Source organism: Haliotis rufescens, unplaced genomic scaffold, assembly GCF_023055435.1.
Source record: "Haliotis rufescens isolate VD_foot unplaced genomic scaffold, xgHalRufe1.0.p SCAF_42, whole genome shotgun sequence".
Taxonomy (NCBI): domain Eukaryota; kingdom Metazoa; phylum Mollusca; class Gastropoda; order Lepetellida; family Haliotidae; genus Haliotis; species Haliotis rufescens.
Genome location: NW_025964135.1, coordinates 192,409 through 194,337, shown reverse-complemented (window position 1 = coordinate 194,337; position 1,929 = coordinate 192,409). Strand labels below are relative to the sequence as shown.

The 1,929-nt window shown below is 39.6% G+C and overlaps 1 protein-coding gene across 1 annotated transcript; it reads right to left on the bottom strand.

The window, feature by feature from the left end:
• Window positions 1–458: 458 nt before the first annotated feature.
• Window positions 459–1,318, bottom strand: LOC125372531 (nuclear apoptosis-inducing factor 1-like). Its single transcript, XM_048382866.1, has 2 exons — window positions 1,113–1,318; window positions 459–627 (listed from the first exon to the last, which is right to left on the bottom strand). Exons 1-2 carry the CDS (start codon window positions 1,277–1,279, stop codon window positions 459–461), a joined length of 336 nt encoding a protein of 111 aa, XP_048238823.1. The 5' UTR covers window positions 1,280–1,318.
• Between the last annotated feature and the right edge of the window lie 611 nt (window positions 1,319–1,929).

The following is a 1,929-nucleotide window of genomic DNA, read 5'->3' as shown; positions in this document are numbered from 1 at the left end:
AACATGTGTATCAATGAAAGACTGCCACTTCCCCAGGGCATTGAGCTACTCAGAAGAGAGGGAACTGCGACAGAGTTGCGATGTGCAGCTGATTTCGCAACAACAAGCTCTGGTTGTGATGGACTGTCAGCAAAACATCTGACTCACAATCTATAATTAAAGAATGAAGAACACAGTTACTTCATGAAATATGAGACAAGTAAATAACTAAATGGTATCAGTATTTTGCCTAAATATTTCCCCTATGCCAGTAGAAATAAAGTCAATTTAAGCTTTTTATAAGTCTGTTATATTATTATATATAACACAAATAACTAAGACAGGTAACATTTGTTTTTCTAGGTATCATATCACAATTTCTGGCCCAATCCATATGTTCATGCATAATCCATAGGTCATGCATTTGGGCAATTAGACTATTACTTACATATGATCTGACATATTCTTCCTGTTGTGTTTCACACCTTCTGTTCAACAGTAGTGAGTTGTGTAGGAGGGCCACCTCCACCAGTTCTCACAATCTCCTTCCTCCTTGTCACCTCCTTCTTCTTGGCTGCAGCCCTGAGGTCCTGCCATTTCTTTTTCAGCTGAGGCAGAGTCCTTACCTCCGTGTTATTGGCGTTGATCCTGTAAACAAAAATTATTTCAAAATTATAACATGTTTTGCTCGATGTCACCCATGTTTGACAATTGCCTTGTTGTTGTCTACCATTAAATAGGAAGATGTTTAAAAATAAGTGATTCTGGCGTTTTTTGTTCCTAATCACTGAGCCGAACATTTAGGAAATTTACAATTTGTTTTATAATGTGAAAATAGTGATACTTCCGCGACCTCTTATATGTGTGCATACATGTAAATGCACTTATGCACAATATTTCAGATCTGTATCCCTAGCAATAACAATAATTCCCACCTTTTCAAATTTTGCACTATCAAAGAAATATAGGCCTCTTGCAAGTTCAAGTAGATCTACAGTCACCTTTTATCGATATTTGTTTACTTCCGCATAACAACAAGCGCGATAACTCTAAATGGCATAGGTCTATCACTTCCAAATAAAACACATCCTTCATATGACAGATGTGGGTTCAATGCCGTGAAATGCACTCACTTTGTCAGAATATCCTCCCATATCTTCTTCTTCCGATTGTTTGTGATGCAAGAAGAAAAAGATGAAAACAACACATCTGATTTGCTGCCAACTTCTTCTGTAAGAATTTCGACTTCTGTGGCCGAAAAGTTTCTCTTCCTCGATTTCTTGTCGCAAATTTCCTCCATTTTACTGCGCTTCGTCGTCTGCTCAGAGCACCTGCCACGGTAGACAAATCTAGTGCGGATTTTCCTACCTCACAAAGGGAAAGAGCTCCAATCGTACTTTTTACGTGCGTGTAAGTTGGCCGAGCACACTCCGTCGCAGTGTTGACACAGCATAACACCACTGCCACAGGCTAATTTGCATATCACGTGACCGGACTTTTCTCTTGTTTGTAAACAAACGCGCTTTTTAAGAAATCAGTATAGAACGGACTAATGCAAGTATTTGGGGGCGCTTTACATATTGTTTTGCATAACTATATAGAGATGCTACTACAAATGCGACAGTGAGTTGCATGACAATATGTATTTATGCATCAAAGTGACCGTGTCGCCAGCTCTCCGTTGGGCTTCGATGACAGCACGTGGAGCCGTACAACCAACGTAATCAAAGGATAACTACGCAAAAACGAGTAGATTTTTACTTATTTGCATACTTTCTCAATGAAAGTTAACCATTCTTTGACATTTGTTTATGAAAATGTGTAGACTTGTCAAACATGAAACGGATGAAAAGCATATGCAATATCTTGAATGGACTGTGAAAGATGTGACGAATCGTCACATGGCGCTGGCCTGTGGCAGAGGTACTATGCTAGCTGGCTGCCGGCCGC